A 16,760-nucleotide genomic window follows, 5' to 3' on the forward strand; every position below is an offset into this window, starting at 1 on the left:
GTAATAATTCTAAACATAATGAAAATTAACAATAAACATACAAAGATATTATTGAAATGTAATAAATTTGTAATGTAAAAAAATTAGTATTATAAATAAAAAAATAATTCAATAAAAAAGTATTAACGTAAAAAGATGAAAATAATCGTAAAATTGATATCATTTTCCAAAAAATATATTAAAAGTATTGTAATACCTTAAGAAAAACTTATGATAATTTTGAATATAATAAAAGGTAAGAAAAAGCGCAAAAAATTTTATGGTAACATAAATATAAGTTGACAACAAAAAAATATTATTATTATAAACAAAAAATAATTCTAAACAAAAAAATATGTGTTAATGTAAAAATATGAGAATAATTAAAAAATTAAAATACTTTGGTGTCAAATATGTTACAATGTCATAACGTAAAATGGTAAAATAGTTGTAAAATTGGTGTCATTTGATGTAAATTAGATTAGAAGTATCATATCACTTTAATAAAAAGTTTTAATAATTTTAAATGTAATAAAAAGTATGAACAAATATTAAAAAAATAATATTGTAACATAAATAATATTTTTGGCAACATAAAAGAATTATTATTATAAATAAATATTAATTCTAAACAAAAAAGGTGTTAATTTAAAAAATATGAGAGTAATTATAAAATTGATGTCATTTAGTGTAAAATAATTTAGAAGTGTCGTAACACCTTTAATAAAAAGTTATAATAATCTTAAACGTAATAAAAATTAGTAACAAGCGTAAAAATGTATCATCATAACGTAAATAATTAAGTTGGTAATGTAAAAAATTATTATTACAAATAAAAAATAATTTTAAATAGAAAATAAGAGTTAACATAAAACAGTGAGAATAATTGTAAAATTAATATTATTTTACGTAAAATGGTTAAAAGTGTTGTTACATGTTAACAAAAAAATTATAATAATTTTAAATATAATAAAAAGTATTAACAAATATAAAAAGATATTATTGAAACATAATAAATTTGAAACATAAAAAAATTAGTATTATAAATAAAAATAATTCTAAATCAAAAAATAAGTGTTAAAGTAAAAAGATGAAAATAATCATAAAATTGATATAATATGGTGTAAAATATGTTTGAAGAGTTGTAATACTTAAGAAAAAGATGCGATAATTCCAAATATAATAAAATGTAAGGACAAGTATAATAGATTTTACTATAATGTAGATAATTAAATTGATAATATAAAAACTTATTATTATAAATAAAAAATAATTCTAAATAAAAAATAAGTGTTAATGTAAAAATGTGAGAATAATTGTAAAATTAGTATAATTTAACATAAAATGTGTTAAAAATATTGTAACGTAAAAATGTAAAAATAGTCAAAAAATTAGTATTATTAGGTGTACTATCGTAACATCCTAAGGAAGAGTTGTAATAATTTTAAATATAATAAAATATCAGAACAAGCATAAAAAATTTTATTTTAACGTAAATAATTAAATTAAAAATGTAAAAAATTATTATTCTAAATAAAAAATAATTCAATAAAACAACAGTGTTTACGTAAAAATATAAGAATAACGTAAAATTTATATCGTTTGGCATAAATTGTATTAGAAATGTGTAACAACTTAAGAAATTGTGATAATTCTAAATGTAATAAAATATAAAAAGAAGTGTAAAAATATATTATTATAATGTAAATAGTTAAATTAATAACGAAAAAATTATTATTATAAATAAAAGTAATTACAAATCCAAAAATAAGTGTTAATGTAAAAAAATAAAAAAAAATCATAAAATTGATATCATTTGACGTTATAATACCTTTAAAAAGTTATGATAATTTTAAATAAAGCAAAAAATAAGAACAAGCGCAACAAAATATTAATGAAAATAATTAATTTGATAATATAAAAGAATTAATATTTTTGAATTAAAAGGTTTTAAATAAAAAAATTATTAATGTAAAAAGATAAAATAATTATAAAAATCATATCATTAGATGTAAAATGAGTTTGAAATGTTTTATCATCAAAAAAAGTTTTAATAATTCTAAATGTAATGATAAAAAAATATAAAAAATATTTTTAAATGTAATTAATTAAGTTGATTTCCTAAAATAAATTGATATTATAAAATTAAAAAATATATAATTTTATTTGTTAAATTAATAAATCAAATAAAATTTTGTACATTTTTTAAATATTTACTTGTTAACTTGTTATTTTTTAAATAATTATATTATTTTTATAATTTATCATGATATATTATGAAATATCATGATATCTTATAATTTTAAAATAAAATTGATATATTATGATCTTACTGCAGACAAACGCTGATGAAGATATAATTGAAGCTAGTATTACAATTTTTATTAAAATATCTTTTATTTAAATTATATGTACTTGTAGGCAACTTTGTCGTGCATTCTTTTCAAAGGGATATTTCAACTTTTAACTTCTTGGCAACGGAAAAGAAACCCTTTAACTTTCAAAGTTAACTTTTAATCTCTACATAATTAAAAATAAAAATTTTTAAAAAAAGTTACAGTAATTGATAATAGGTAAAGAAATTATAAATATTGAAATTTAAATATCAAATTTATTAAATTTTAAAATAATTATATAAATGAATTAAATTTAAATTTAAATTAAAAAACTATTAAATTCAATCTTATTCTTGGTTATAGATAAATTAAATTTGTATTTTATAGAGAATATTGTAATTACTAAAAAACAAGATAACTAAATTGATAACAAAGATTTAAACACGGTCTAGCATCATACTGATGCCACAAAGAAATAATTTTCCCTTAGATATAGGGCTGCAAAAACTTTGTGGCTCTAAATTTCTAGATTGTTTTGATTGAAGAAAAATAATTTCTAAATTTCTTATATATGCATGGAATTATCTCCCAACACAAAAAACAAGTACAGAACGACGTGGGCAATCCCATTGCCTGTCACTAGCTCTCGCACAGCATCCACATCTCGGTCCTTTAAATGGACAAGTCTGAAGCGTTAAAAGAAATAGAAAAGGAAAAGTTTTAAAAGCCAAATATATTTCTCCACCATCAAAAAGATATCTCGGAGAAAAAAAATTAATCCATGGCTCAAACCATGCTGCTCATGTCTAGTACTTGTGTTTCAACTAGCCATGTAGTGAACTTGAAGCGAGACCTCCCTTTACTCCATTTCCAAGCTCAAGGATTAAAGCCTAAACCCTTCTCTCATTTCTTATTCAATCCACTCTCTAATGGAGTTGCTACTTCATCTAAAGCTTTTACCACTTTTGCAGTCTTCAAATCAAGGACCAAAGCAGCTCCCAAGAAGGTAATTCTTTTAAATTCTCTTCTGGGTTTTTTTTTGCTTGTCATTTCTATATTTTCATGGGGTTTAACTTGATTTTTTAATGATACACTTTTTTGTACTTCAAAAGGTTGAACCAAAGCCAAAGCCAAAGGTTGAAGATGGAATCTTTGGCACCTCCGGAGGGATTGGTTTTACCAAGCAAAATGAGCTCTTTGTGGGACGTGTTGCCATGCTTGGCTTTGCTGTAAGTAATTTCCTTAAGAATCTCTTTTCAAGCAAGCAATATGTTTGATTTTGTTTTCTTCATTGTTTTTCCTTAATGTTGGGTGGACTTTTAATAGCTACAAACTTTTGCTTAAAAGTATTAGCAGCGGTTGCTGTTTCGTATCTATTTACTAAAATTATTAACAATTTGCTTAAAATGATTTCATTTTTCACAATTATAAGTCTGCAAATTATTTGTTTAGTCAAAGAAAATTTTTGTTTGTGGTGAGTGAAATAAGTAATTCATTCTATGATCAACTAGTGACTTGAGTTAAGAGAGCTGCTTTAATTGTTCAAATACATTGTTTTTAAGGCTTGGTGCCGTTCTGTTAGAAATGTTAGCTTGTCCCACTTTATTCTTGGCAATTAAAAAACAGAATACAAGCAGGGTAGAGTGGTAGAGTGATATATTAATTTCCAGGAGCAAAATTGCAATGTTGAATTGTCGTCTAAAATTGTAATGCGCAAATAAACGTACTTGTTTTGGGATTCGGAAAAGAGGAATTCGAGACTGCTTGAATCATGTACCATTTACTAAATAAATGTTTCGTATGCAATTGTGCCTATGATAACATAGGGGTTTTGGTGCAATATTGCAGGCATCCTTGTTGGGTGAAGCAATCACAGGAAAAGGAATTCTAGCACAGTTGAACCTGGAGACTGGAATTCCAATTTATGAAGCTGAACCCCTTCTTCTCTTCTTCATTCTTTTCACCCTCCTTGGAGCAATAGGAGCTTTGGGTGACCGAGGTAGCTTTGTTGATGACCCTCCTACAGGGGTTGAAGGGGCAGTTATCCCTCCTGGCAAAGGCATCAGGGGCGCATTGGGTCTCAAGGAAGGAGGTATGCATTGTGCCATATTTAAAATATCAGTATGTGCCATGGCATGGCTTGTGTTCTAAAGGAAGTTTTGGTTTGTTTTCAGGTCCATTGTTTGGATTCACAAAGGCAAATGAGCTCTTTGTGGGAAGATTGGCTCAGCTGGGCATTGCCTTCTCATTGATAGGAGAAATTATTACAGGGAAGGGAGCACTAGCACAACTAAACATTGAGACAGGAATTCCCATTAACGATATCGAACCCCTTGTCTTGTTCAACGTTGCCTTCTTCTTCTTTGCTGCTATAAATCCCGGGACTGGTAAATTTGTTACAGATGAAGATGAAGAGTAGTTGCTGTTTGTTCTTACAGATTTTCTAAGCAATTTGTAAAATCATGATACTGTTTTTCTCTCCCTTTTTCTCATGTCACTTTGTTTGCATCAATGGAATTTTCTTGTGGCTACATTGCTTTAAACAAAATTAATCATAGAATATAGATGAAAAAAAAAGAAAAAGAAAGTAAAATATAGCAGGGAGACGTTGTGGAAAATAATGAAAAGGATTTCAAAGACACATTTCCAATGACATTGAAGAATACTCAAAGGATTTGATTATTTTTCCACTTGATCACTTCACATCTAACGTTGCTTCATAAAAGTTCGATTAGAAATTTTAGTCGACAAGATATTATTGCTTCATAAATATTTTGCATAAATGGAGTATAGTATATGTCACACTATCTTGCATACTTAACTCTATAAAAATACAACTAATAATTAGTTTTGAATTTTTTTTTTCATATTTTTCTATTAATGATTTCTTAGTTATGTAAAAGTAAGGACACATAAAAAAACGTTCTTCAAAATTACGTAAATAAAAACACTAAATTATATCTGATTCAATTGCTCAATTTCATATCTTTCAAAAAAAAAATTGTTCAATTATTTAAAAAATATAGAGTTGTACATTAATAATAATAATAATAATCTATACTTCTTATAAAAGTTATCCCAATTCTTTATTAAATGGACAGACAGCAATGTAAAACAAAACAAATTAAGCGGTAATTTTGGAAGAATCTTTTACCAGAAGCTTCTCCAAAGTTTGAAGCGAGAAGCTTCTACAAAATCTTACGGGGGAGTCGGAAAAAAAAAAAGAATCAAAGCTTGGCCAAATCATTCCAAAAAAACCCAAAAAAACAAGCTATATTTTTTTTTCTCCAAAAAACCATAGTTTAAAAATAAAAAATATATATGAATTTAATAGTTTTTGAATTATTAAATGTAAACTTTAAATTTGTTAAATGTATTATTCGAACCAATTAACTTCCAAGTTAATGCTACTTTTGGGCTTTTTAACAACTAAAATATGAACACGTGTAAATTAAAGATAAGTTCCAGCTGCCAAACCCGCAATTTAATTTCTTAAAAATGGTATTAATCTGATTAATTAATTCTAATTAAGCTTTGTTGTTTCCGTTATATGCCACATCATCACTAAGAAGACGACAGCCCAAAACCAAAACCCCAAAAGACGCCACAAAGATTATTCGCCTTTTACGACGAGGAGCCTTGCTTGTGCCTATTTCTCTAGAAACTCCTGTTGTTTTTTGATAAAATTTTCTTTTTTTTTTTTTTTTTTCATTCTCTAACTCAGCCCTGAAAATTGAGCCGTTAACGTCACCCCCGATTCAGGCGGACACGTTTCTTTCAAACCCAACTTAGCAATTAACAACTCAATTAAAAGTTTGTCTTTTCAAGCACCGTTTTCGACATCAGTGCTGTTGATTCTGAGAGAAGAAAAACGAATAATGGAGAAATCGGATTTTGTGAAAGATGTTCAACAACTCAATGGAAATCTCCATCACTCTTGTTCTTCTGCTTCTCAACGACATGTGACTTACAGGTTTGTTCATTTTTTGGGTGAATTCTGATTGGTTCTTTTTTTCTTTTTCTTTTTTAATTGGGTGTTTAAAATTTTGGACTTTGATTTCTGGGTTTTGGTTTTGGTTTGTTATGAGATTATTGATTCCGGGTATTTTGTTGTTGTTGTTTATTTATTTATTTATGAGGGAAGTTGACTGCGTTGACTGTGTGTAATTGTGTTAAATGAAGTTTCTGTTTTTTCCTTTTGTCTCCATTTATTGTAAAGCAGGGGACTGATTTAGATTAATAAAGAGTTAATTATTAACTGTTAATCGGAGTGCAAGGCTGAATTTTAAATGAGCTTTTGATGAGAAGATAATCTATAGAATTAAATTAATCGCTAAGGGGACCACTTGGGGTGACAATGGTGAAATAGAAATCTTCAAAGATCACATGAACGGAAATAAAAAAAAAAAAAATCACCCTGGTTTACCATTAGAATGCTTATTTATCTTAGTGAAATTGGCTTCGTCACTGTGATTTCCGTGCAAAATCTGTTGCTGAACTATATCATGGTGAATGCTATTGCTGCAATTGTGGCAGCCTACTTGATCAATATTAAAAATTATAGATTGGGGAAGTGGGATTTGGAATGAGCTAGCTTCTCTGTGTTTTGCTTTTCTTCAGATAGTATTCTGGTTGTTACTAGCTGATGATATTTATTCTAGAACTTATTTATGTTACAGGTATATTAGGATGCTGGTAAAATGGTTATTTATGTTATTTTGCATTTATGTTAACTTCACTTCTTCACATACTCTGGCTTGCTTGATAATTGGTACTTGGTAGGCATAGTGATGAGACATCTGAAGATTCAATTTTTATGGTTTGCTGAGTCAGTGAGTTATAATTTGATTTCCTTACCTTTGATATATACTACAAGTACTTAAATTTCTGTAATTGATTACATTTCTGAAGATAAAATGGTGGAAACAATTCTTTCTTGCAGCTGTGGTTCTTGTGGGTATGAGCTAAACCTAAGTTCCTCTAGTCGAAACACTGCAACAATTGGCTCTAAATATGGAAAATCTATAAAGCGAGGGATTATATCATTCTTCAATATAGATGAGAGCAGATTTACACAAGTTGATGAGTTCCAATGCATTCCTTACTTTTCAAAACACTCATGGGGCTTGTTCCGCCATAGAACCAAACTTCTTTGCCGCAAGTGTGGCAACCACATTGGAAATGCTTATGATGATAAAACTTCAGGTTACCCTCTTGTATCTGACGTATCTGATTCATCCTCTGGTAATGAATCTTCTAGCCATAGAAAATATGATGTTAGAATCCGTGCCCTACAGCCTTTATCCGCTGGAGGACTTGGCACTCCACTTGTTGTGTGATTTACTAGAGTGCTGTCTCCATCATTTATGGTCTTCCATTTGCATTATCAAGGAGGATGATTGTGGGATTCTTATTGTGTATGGTTGTTTTGTGTCCTCTCATTCTATGTTTTCTTTGCTGTTGTTTTTGTTAAATGTCCTCTCAATATTAATTTCATGGTAACTCATGTAAGTAAAAAGTATCTGAATTCTGAGAGGAAAGTAATGTGGAGTTTTGAAAGGAAGGTTGATCAAGTATTGTCACTACCAAAATTTGAATGTAAACACATTCATGTGATATCTTTTTGAATTGAATTAAATCAAGTATTTTTGGGACATGAATTGAACCATTGGAATTTAGTATTTGATTTTATTTTACGAGTTTTTTTTTTAATTAATTAATTAGTTTGCTTTTAAAACTAGAACTTGTCTAAAATGTAGATCACTGATAAGATTAAACTTGAAAAAAAAAAAACGACCATTCTGTGCAAAATTTGCAGTCTTATTTTTTACCAGCAATAGGTTGGTCTAAATTTGTAATCTTTTATTTATTTATTTTTACTGAAAGAGTAAGCAAAATTTGTCATTCATATTAAATAAGTATTTTATAAATATTTCAATTTTGTTATTTTTTATTCAAAAATCAATAAAATTGAATAGCATAGTGTTGCTAAAGGCTTTTCAAACACAATAAAAAGCGCAAGGGATTTTATGACATTTTTAATTGGCCGTCTTGCATTTCTAATAAATTATTTAATAGTTGGTATGTTTGAACTTTTAATTTTAATAATTAAAATTGAATTTCTAATGTACTTTAAGTACCAAAAAGAATAATACAATATTAACAAATTTAATAAAAGTAAAGTACAATCACAAAATTCAAAATCAAGACATAATAGTGGCAAATAAGTATTAATTAGATCCAATCCGAAGGAAAGTGAATTTGTAATTGGAAAAGGAACAACTATGTACATGCATTGCATAATTAAGTTAAAGCTGTGGCCAATTCTGGATATGATATAGTGCAACATTTTCTTGTTTTAAGGACAAGCTGAGAGGGTGTCATTGAGATATTTAAGTTCACATTATTATTTTTTAATACATGCTAATAATGAATCATTAGATTATAGAAAGATATATTTGCATCAGATTGGTGGAAAGAATAAAAAACAAAAAGTTATGTTGCCGATCTTTTGCGATGGTTGGGCAGTCACTCATCGCTCGTCCCGTATGAGCCGATCTGAACAGAAAAAGATTCGTTTATTCAATTTTATTTGACCAAAAAAGTTAAAATAATTTTAACTTGAATTATTTTAATTTTAAAATGATTTAAATTCAAACAACTTGAAAATCTAATTCCAAATGACTTAAAATTAAACTGATTTAAATATTTAAACTTAAAACAAATCAAAATAACTAAATACCAAATCTATAATAAAATAATAATTTCAATCCAAATTTATTGACAAAATTAATTTGTAAAATTAATATTGATAATATCAATGTCTAAGATATATATTTTATTCTCTTATTTTTCTAATTTTATCATTCCGACGATAAAAACACAAATAGAAAACAATTAAAAGTTTATTCACTTTTTAAAAACTTTAACAGCTAGAAAAATCTAAATTCAAAACGATGCGATTCAAACTCAAGTCAAATTGATTATTTTTTTCAACTATTTTGATCTCAAATAATTGAACCCAAGTGCAACCAAATCCTGTTGGATTTATTGGAGTTTGTATTGAATCTTATAATCCCATATCAATAGTTATAAGAGTTTAAATTTGTTTTGTATCATACATCGAGAGTTTAGTAAATGTATAATGGGTTTCACTTTATAAATAAGATGTTTTAGTTTTAGTTTGGTAATCACAAATAATTAGACACCAAAATAATAGCTAAGTGAATAGGCTATTAAAATGGTATAATTGAGTTTTAGGTTAAGTTTTGAGTAAAAAGTTTTTTATTACTTTTCTCATTCTAAAAGTTTTACAGTTATAAAGATTTATTTGTTAGTAGATTAGATTTGGAGTAGCCATTTTAAGTGGGCCAAAACAAATATATTTGTGTGTTATTATTCTTGATTTGAGCTTGCTATTTTGTGTGTTGGTTCTACGTGTACATATTGATTTTTTAACAAGTGGTATCAAAGATATGGTGATTCACAACAAGTGGTATCAGAGTGAGGTTTGTGAAAAAAAGAAACAGGCCTAAGAGATCGTGAAGCAAGTATTTCAAGATGTCTAAAGAATGTATGTCTATTATGCCTATGCCTAAATTTGAAATTTCGTTATTTGATAGAAAAAAATAATTTTATGTTATGGCAAAATACTATTCAAGATCTATTAGTACAATAAGGGTTGGATCAGACATTAGAGAGTAGTAAGCCTGAGAGAATATTTGACAGTAACTGGAATAGAATTAAGAAAAAAGCTATTAGTACTATTAGATTGGTGCTAGCCCCAGAGGTAAAGTATAATGTATTGACTAAGAGTACTCCAAAAAATTTGTGGAATAAATTTAAGGGTATTTATGCATCGAAGTTATTGACTAGCAGATTATGTTTGAAGATTGATTTGTATTTTCTCAAGATAGAAGAAGGTATGAGTTTTCATAATCACTTAAATGAATTTAATATATTGGTTTCTTAATTGTTGATGATTTCTGTTGATGAGTTAGAAGATGAAGAAAATGTTTTAATTTTATTGTCATCTTTGCCCAAGTCTTATAAACCTTTAATTCAGACATTGTTGGTGGGTAGGTCTACTTTAAAGTTGGATAATGTGATTGTCATGTTGCGTGAGAATGAAATGCTTATAGGAACACAGAACTCATCAATTGGAGAGAGTACATTAGCTATAGAGGGTTTTGATCGAAAAAGGACTTAAAAAAGGGTTGATAGATCAAGAGAGAGATCCAAGTCAAGAGACAAAGATTACAGTGATATAGAATGTTATTATTATGATGAAAAAAATATATTCAAGTACGCTGCAAGAAGCTAAGAAGGGATATAGCTACTTTCAAAAGGGCAAATGATAAGACAAAATTAGATGAATGAGAGAGTGATAGTGTCGTTGTTGTATCTAATGATGATAATGTCATTTTGATGACTTGTGTGGATGAGACTAAGCTTTTAAAGATGATAAATATTGAGTTTTAGATTCAGCTGCTATAGTTTATGTCCGTAATGATATGAGTTATTTTATGGAGTTGAAAGAGAATGTGAAGTATGGAGATATTGTGGTTGCCAATAATGAAAGTATGTAGATTCAAGGCATTAGGAGTGTTCACCTTAGATCTCACAATAGAGTTATTAGGATGCTTTGTAATGTAAAGTATGTACCGAGTTGTAGCTACAAAGTGTACAAGAATGGTAGTGTGATTCGACAAAGGAATAGGGTCAAAAATTACTTATACATGTTGGATGAAGGCTTAGTTGTTAAGATTCTTGTCATGAAGGAAAAGAAGAAAGGTAAACGTGTCAGTTTTACAAATACTGTTGAAGTATTTGGAGATTCAAGTCAATGGAAGATTTGTTGGGGTTTGCCTTAAATCTCATAATCTCACATCAAGTTAACTAAAGTTATAAGAGTTTAAGTTTATTTTGTATCCCACATCAGAAGTTTAGTAAATGTATAAGGGGTTTCACCTTATAAATAAGATGTTTTGGTTTTAGTTTGATAATCACAAATAGTTAGACACTAAGAAAATAGCTAAGTGAGTAGGCTATTAAAAGTGTATACTTGGGTTTTGAGTAAAAAGTTTTTGATGATTTTTTTCATTCTAAAAGTCTCATAGTTGTAAATATTTATTTGTTAGTGGATTGGGTTTAGAATAGGCTATTTTGAGTTGAGCTGAAACAAAGATATTTTTGCATTCTTATTCTTGATTTAAGCTTACTATTTTGTGTGTGGGTTCTGCATATGCGTGTTAGTTTCTCAACAAGTGATATCAGAGCTATGGTGATCCTCAACAAGATTGACAGTACCTCTTAGTAGTCATTGCTATTCTTCATCATTCACCGTTACACACCATCATGCTTTATTTTTTTTCAAGTTAGTTGTTTTTTTCAAGGAAATAGCACACCTCAAACAAAGTGTTGTTAATGGAAATTCTTTACTTTTATTATTTTTAATATTGATTTTTTCAAAAAAAAATCATATATACACTCACCATCAAACCAAATATTGAGATGTGTTATCCACATCCTTTTGTATTTACTTCATTTAAGTTAATTCTTTTTAAGATGAAATAGATGAATACGCGATTTTTTTTTTAACTGGGTAAAGTGATCTTTACTGATTTCTTTTTTAGAACATAAGCTCTACTGACTTTATAGTTAGAACCTATTGTCAGATCGGATAATACGTTATTAGGTAACTAGAAGGAAGAATCCTAGCAATAAATCTTCTAAAGTCTAGAAAAAGCACCATGACTACATGGAGAAAACATTGGCACCAAATCCAGGTATCTTCTAACAATAAACGTGTGTTCACATATGAAGTAGGGTAAAATACACATCCCATAGCCAGTGTCTGTGCATGCATGTTGCTAACTTAATTGTTTTTATTTCTTTTGCATTATGCACCTTGAAGATGAAGCAAAACTTGGTTAATTAAAGTTTGGCCCATAGTAAAGCAAGCAAAAGGATGGATTCCTATTGGCTGTTTTTTAAGGAAGGTAAGTTTATCAATTGTTCATGTTCTTGCTTAGACATTTTTCTTTGAAGGTGAAATTAGATCTAAGCTTTTTTATCCACCTTCCAAATATTACAAATGGGTTTCAAGTCAGTTGCATTTTATTTCATTCAAACTTGACATATGCAAACCAATTTTCTATTTATTTGGTTTTTTATGTGTAGTAAAGTGTGTTACCTATTTTTTTTAATCAATTTGTAGTATGTTTTTAATATAGTGTATCATGGTTTATTTTCTTCTTGGTTTGTAGCTTTTTAATAAAGCTTGAAATGCATTATGCTAAAGAGGACTATCTCATTCTAGTTCCAAGTAGTTTCCTAAAAAAAAAATGAACTCTATTTGGAGATTAAGTTGATAGACTTCTCCAAAGCCAAGGCAAGAATGCTACAAATCCTATAATTATTTTTTTGTTATAACATTTTGGCGTAAACCAATTTTGGTTCCTTTATACAATGTGTATTCAGTGTTCTCATACATGCTTTCGAATTAATGTCTATAGTATTCGTCAAAATTCTTTCTAATGTTTGAGGTGCTGATGATATTTAGCTATCATTGATTAATTTGTATATGGCATTTTTTTAATTCTAATGTCATCTTATTTTTTGCCTATTTTTAGGTTGTTTGCAATGATTTGGGAGTTTTGAAGAAGGTATAATGCCATACTACTGCTTAAATTTGATTAGAGTTTGGTAGTAGTTTGAGATTTGGAAGTATGTAAGGAGGATGAGGAAATTCACACCATATTGTGAACATGCAGATTAATTTGTAATACTTTTTGTACATAAATCATTATCATCATAATTCTTTTTATTTGCTCTACTCTATTGCTACATTGACTTTTATTCTCTCTTCCATATTTGTACCAAATTTGTTTTAGTCTGAAAAATGTTCGTAATTAATACTTATATAATATTGGTAGGTAATAAATAAAGACCACGGTTGGGAATCACCTAGGGAACTATATGAAGTAAAAGTAAGGTAAACTTATTCTTAAGACTTTTTGCATATTCCTTTTTGTGCATTGCACTAAATTTCAAGAATGTTGTTGATCATTTGTCGATATATTATATGTGAATCTTTTAGGATTTCTACTAAGATGGGTGATGAAAAGTTGATTCTATCACATACAGCAGGAAAACCATATATCTTTACTTTTGGAAAATTGAGGTAGGTGATTTGTATTATTTATAGTGTTTTGTTTTTAATTAGTCATCATGGTTTTCTTTATTTAATAATGAGCTTGATCTACCCTGCTTCATTTTGTCATGCTTACGCTCCTTTTGATATGGGTTCTATACTTGATCTCATAAAATCTAGGTACCTAAAGGTCTTGAGATATGAATAGAAATAATAAGCCTGAACACATACTTGACAATGCAAAGAATCTTAGGGAAGTTCTTCATGGTGATCGGATTGAAAACTCTTTTTATGTGGTGAGTTTAGACTTCAAGATGATTTCTTTATGTCTCTTGGTTTTTAGTGATCGATATAATTATTTGTTTGTAGTTTAAAATGAGAGAACTATAAATGTACAATATTTTATGTCGTAAAATTGTTGATAAGAAAATTGCAAAGGCATTTAACAATTGATTTTGTTATTGTTGTTGTCTAATGTAGACTGACTTTATGAAGATGCCATTTTCTGACAATAGCTTTGATGCAATTTATGCAATCAAAGCTGCTATATGTCAATTTAAAAATTTTCCATCCCAATCATGATTGTTTTCATCTTGACTGGAATGGATTATGAAGTTTCTGTCATATATTGATTTGTTTTGGTTTGATTTGATTTGATTATTATTTATGTTGTGTAGTATGGATGCTATAAGGAGATTTACAGACTACTAAAGGCTGGTCAGTGTTTTATTATATATGAGTGGTGCATGATTGATTCTTTTTATCCGTATAATCATGAACATAAAAAAATTAGGGTGGGCATCTAAACAGCATGAAAATGCTCCTTAGTTTATTGTGTATCCATTAGTTGATCTTACATGAAAGTTTTACTTACACACGCAAAAATTAATATCAATGATAGTCTTCCAGACATTAGGTTGAATAGATAGGCTGAATACTATAAAAAAAAAAGGTTGGTTTTGAGGTGAATATTTACTTTTCTCCCCCTTTCCTTCACTTTTTTTTTTTAATTTTAATTAGAAATGGAATATAACCAGTAATTATTTCCATTTTGTCTTCTAGGTTATATAGGAGAAAGATCTTGATGCTGACTCTCTTGTCCCTTTGTATTTGTTTTAGATAAAAATCACTTCTCATTGAGTAGCTTCCATCTAACAGCTATTGGATGCTTCATCACTAAAAATATGATAAAAGCTTCAAAAGACCTTTCCATTCTCATGATACACTTTATAAAAAAATGATTTTCTTGGAAGAGATGGTCATATTAAGTTCATAAGCATTTACCTGTAATTTTTCCCTCTTATAGGTCAAGGCTCTAGAATTTGTGGGATTCACTCTAAAAGGAAGTCAAAAGGTTCAAGATTTTTTGGAGAAGGCTGTAAAAGGGTTGGTTGAAGGTCGTAGGTTAGTTAGAAGTCTTGTTTCTCTATGATTTCTTTTGCATGTTGGTCACCCCTAACTTCATTCTCTATCTTACCTATCCAGGCTCTCTCTTCCGTTAAGTCTTTTTTTTTTCCTTTTTGAGATTTTTTTTGTCTGTATAAAGTATCAAAGGACTATTCTTTTTTTGTTTTGTTTTGTTTTGCAGGGGTTGGTTTTTTGCCAAAAAAGAGAATTGTGGTTGTTGGAATAATATCATTAGCATCTGCTGTATCAGATTCAACCTCTTCAGTTTTGGATAATAAGAAAAATAGCAAGAATCCCGTTATCGTCATTGACTATTATGATAGTTTCACCTATAATCTTTAGTAGGTTTTGATTGCATGTTCAAAATTTTGTGTTCTTTGTCCAATTTTTTGCCTTCTCTAAATTTTCTTTATGGTTTAAGGCTTGATTTTGGAATGCTATTTAATTGCCTACAAATCTTTAGGAAAAAAAACAAAAAATAAAAATACTGGTTGCTAGATCATTGAAATTTATTATACTTTGTATCTAAAAGAATATATTTTAATTGTTAATGAAGACTTGATAACTTAATTAAAGTTGAGAAATCCAATTGAAACCAATAATAGGAAGAAAATGTACTGGTTAGATTGGTTTCTTCTAATAAAAATTCAGATAAGATACATATACATGTAAGTATAATTGAAATTTTATTATTGCATGATTGTTAGTTTTTAGTGTTTCATTTTATTTTCATTTTTAATTACTTTTGATTTTCAATGGTTCAATTAGAGAATAATGAAATATGTCTCATAATGTAAGAAAAGGCATTCTTTACAAAAATCAACGAAATGGGATTAAAATTATATTATAATTTCACAAATGCTTTTATTTGACCAAATGAATTATTTTTCTATAAACTAGCCGCATCTATAATCATTTTACTTTATTTTTTTGTATAACTTTAATAGGCTTCTGTAATTTCCTTTTCAAGTAATGGTGCTACGAAGAGAAGGTTTTGATAATGATCGATCTGCCTTTTCATTTTATTTTATTCAACTTGTTTGAAATTTGATCATTGATTTTCTTTTCTTTAATTAATTGACAATTGAATCTGATTAAAAACCTTACCCTTTAGAACAGGGCTTTACTGGTTTAGTGGTGCCAAGATATACTCAAGGAAATGCATCAGATTTGTTCACTCTGATTCTCAAACAAATTTTTATCTAGTTAAGATTTAAAATTGTCAATGTTATATTGACTGTCAAGTGATAATACATAAATTTAATTTTACATCTTCTCAAAAACTTCTTATCTTATTGTATAAATTCAATTCTGTATCAAAAATTTCTTATCTTATTGCATGTTAGCATAAAAAGATAAATTATAAAATTATAAAAATATAAAAAATTTGTGCCTTCAACAAAGTGAGGGTATCCCTTTAGTTTTTATATAAACGAACTTAATTATGTGATAAGTTTTTCTTGAGATTTTTCAAATATAAACAAATCACATAAAAAAAGTAATATTTAATGAGATTAGACTCAAATTATTTATATCTACTCATGAGAAAAAAATCAATTATAAATATAGAGATTACAAAAAACAAAATATATAATAAATTAACACTAATTTCAAATCCCAAAACAATGTTAGCTTGCACGCTTCTTAGTGTAAACCCGTTGTTTTGAACGATTTTTTTCACACCATCTCCCGCGTAAAGATTACATAGTGATTGGAAATCTCTTTCATAATTTTAAAATCCAAGACCCATTCTATATTTATGTGAACGTACCACCTATAATTTTTTTATTATAATACTACAATTTATATTTATAAAACCTATTACTTAGTTATCAAAAATTCATATTACTAAAAAATTTTACCTATTAACTATATTTTTTTTA

At 27.8% G+C, this 16,760-nt stretch overlaps 2 protein-coding genes, 1 long non-coding RNA gene and 1 pseudogene across 3 annotated transcripts; all 4 read left to right on the forward strand.

Annotated features, from left to right (window-relative positions):
- Positions 1-3,002: 3,002 nt before the first annotated feature.
- On the forward strand, positions 3,003-4,846 carry LOC111311233 (photosystem II 22 kDa protein, chloroplastic-like). The gene is made up of 4 exons (XM_022910607.2): positions 3,003-3,321; positions 3,428-3,544; positions 4,164-4,407; positions 4,490-4,846. Exons 1-4 carry the CDS (start codon positions 3,097-3,099, stop codon positions 4,732-4,734), a joined length of 831 nt encoding a protein of 276 aa, XP_022766342.1. The 5' UTR covers positions 3,003-3,096; the 3' UTR covers positions 4,735-4,846.
- Positions 4,847-5,894: 1,048 nt separating this feature from the next.
- Positions 5,895-7,971, forward strand: LOC111311234 (uncharacterized protein At4g08330, chloroplastic-like). Its single transcript, XM_022910608.2, has 2 exons — positions 5,895-6,288; positions 7,258-7,971. The coding sequence occupies exons 1-2, from the start codon at positions 6,194-6,196 to the stop codon at positions 7,652-7,654; spliced, it is 492 nt and encodes a 163-aa protein (XP_022766343.2). The 5' UTR covers positions 5,895-6,193; the 3' UTR covers positions 7,655-7,971.
- Positions 7,972-12,246: 4,275 nt separating this feature from the next.
- Positions 12,247-13,528, forward strand: LOC149520534 (uncharacterized). Its single transcript, XR_016344132.1, has 4 exons — positions 12,247-12,316; positions 12,950-12,982; positions 13,253-13,311; positions 13,417-13,528. It is a non-coding gene; the product is annotated as an uncharacterized LOC149520534 (long non-coding RNA).
- A 142-nt stretch (positions 13,529-13,670) lies between these two features.
- On the forward strand, positions 13,671-15,311 carry LOC149520535 (cycloartenol-C-24-methyltransferase-like; annotated as a pseudogene).
- Positions 15,312-16,760: the final 1,449 nt, after the last annotated feature.

This window comes from Durio zibethinus, chromosome 1 (genome assembly GCF_047325235.1).
Source record: "Durio zibethinus cultivar Kanyao isolate XHJ-2024 chromosome 1, ASM4732523v1, whole genome shotgun sequence".
In the NCBI taxonomy this organism is placed as follows: Eukaryota; Viridiplantae; Streptophyta; class Magnoliopsida; order Malvales; family Malvaceae; genus Durio; species Durio zibethinus.